Here is a 1,742-nt window from a genome sequence, read left to right on the forward strand (position 1 = left end):
TCAAACGATAGAAATTTGATAGAAATTGAGCCTATTATATGTGTGTTTCTGAATTTAATTACAGAAGAAGTTGTGTAGGAGAAATGTGAAAGTTAAATATGAAAATGCTAGTTACATGTACAGTAACTGAGCAACAACAGTGTTATAGAAAAGTTAAAACATTAAACTGTAGGCATGAAGAAAGTAGATCAAAACATATGCTGAAGATGTGTTTATATACTGCATAATTTATATTTACATGTCAAAAATTCTCATCTACAGTCTGTTACTAGATATAGCTTTTGTAATTATTGTGTCCTCATTTTTGTACCATTTTTATGCATAATAGTTGTAATCTGCTTTAAGAGTGATTAAATAATTCTTAAGGTTCATTTTTGATTGGCATTATTAAAAAAAAATTTGCATTACTGTCAGTAAATATTAAGTATAAGATGTCGTTATTATGCATATACACACATACAGTGTATTTGGTGTTAAATCTCAATTTCAGAGCTGTTTGTAAACAGCTTAATCCAAAGTTATTTACATCTTTATTTTTATATCCTACTGTATAGAATAAATTTGTTAATCCAAAACCTTTGATAAAGATAGAGCTCAGAAACCCAAATTCTGAGAACCTCAATATTAGAAACATATAAAATTTTATGCCATTGATTATGAGAAATTTTATAGACTATTAATAAAGCCATTCATTCAGGAGATTTTGATACACATGTTTAATGGTTAAGCATTTGAAAAATATCATCTTAAGAATTGATTTCAAGTTATTGTACAATATAAAGATTCATAGAATTCTGGTAATTTCAGTTACAATAATATTTTTTCTGGTATAAAGTATAACTCATTTAAATGTGTTTGATTATGCATTTCACATTAGTGATATATTTTACTTTTTCTTACAGTGATTCTAATGGAGTTAAAATTGATTGTAGTATTTTACTTATGCTTGGAACTGCTGAATATTCAGATCGTTTACAAAGTAACCAAACCTGTTTATCGTCTGATAATAATACAGAGTATTGTCTCATCCCACCAAAACTAGTTGTGGAGAAGAAAAGCTTGGAGCATGGTATACTTTTATTAAATTGTACATCCATTATCTAAAGTTAAGTTCATGTGAAGTTTGTCATCAATGATGATGTTTAGTTAAAGCAGCTATAGAATATTGAGTAATCCTGGTCCCTATTAAGTAACCATGTTAATAGATGTTTGGATAACAACTGTTGCTGCCAAAATGTTTCTCTCTTAATTTTTAAACATGGTTTTTAACATAATTTTATTTTATGGGTGTGTGTGTGTGTACATTTTGTAAATAAATTATTTTACCTGATCTCTCAACAGTTTTTGTAGAAATTAAATATATTTATTAAATATAATTAGTAGGTTTAGTGTTTTTATGAACTTACTATGAATACACACAATTTATTTTACTTGAAAATTCTACATGTTAACATGATTTGTCTATAAAAGCTCAGCACAGTAGTCAACTATACATACAACTTGTGGTGAAAGATATTTCTTTTAACACACAATATCTGCAATTTTCTTCTAAGTGCCAAATATTTGTTTGTAGACTATGCTCTGATTCGTAAGAGCTGGATCAAATTGTTTGAAAATGCTATGAATCAAGATAAATTTAATTCTCTTGAGAAATTTTAGAGAGGTATAATAGTATTCATCAAGATACATTTAAGTCTATGGAGAAATTTAGAGGTATAATAGTATTAATAACCTTATAATAT

The 1,742-nt window shown here is 26.9% G+C and overlaps 1 protein-coding gene across 1 annotated transcript in view; it reads left to right on the forward strand.

The window, feature by feature from the left end:
- Window positions 1-1,119, forward strand: part of LOC111083999 — a gene marked incomplete at its 5' end in the record, with an annotated part of 6,652 nt that extends 5,533 nt beyond the window's left edge. Inside the window, one exon of the mRNA XM_022380765.1 lies at window positions 903-1,119. Within this exon, the coding sequence (XP_022236473.1) occupies window positions 903-1,104 (202 nt within the window). The remainder of the gene's footprint in view (window positions 1-902) is intronic.
- Between the last annotated feature and the right edge of the window lie 623 nt (window positions 1,120-1,742).

This window comes from Limulus polyphemus, unplaced genomic scaffold, assembly GCF_000517525.1.
Source record: "Limulus polyphemus unplaced genomic scaffold, Limulus_polyphemus-2.1.2 Scaffold12707, whole genome shotgun sequence".
Classification (NCBI taxonomy): domain Eukaryota; kingdom Metazoa; phylum Arthropoda; class Merostomata; order Xiphosura; family Limulidae; genus Limulus; species Limulus polyphemus.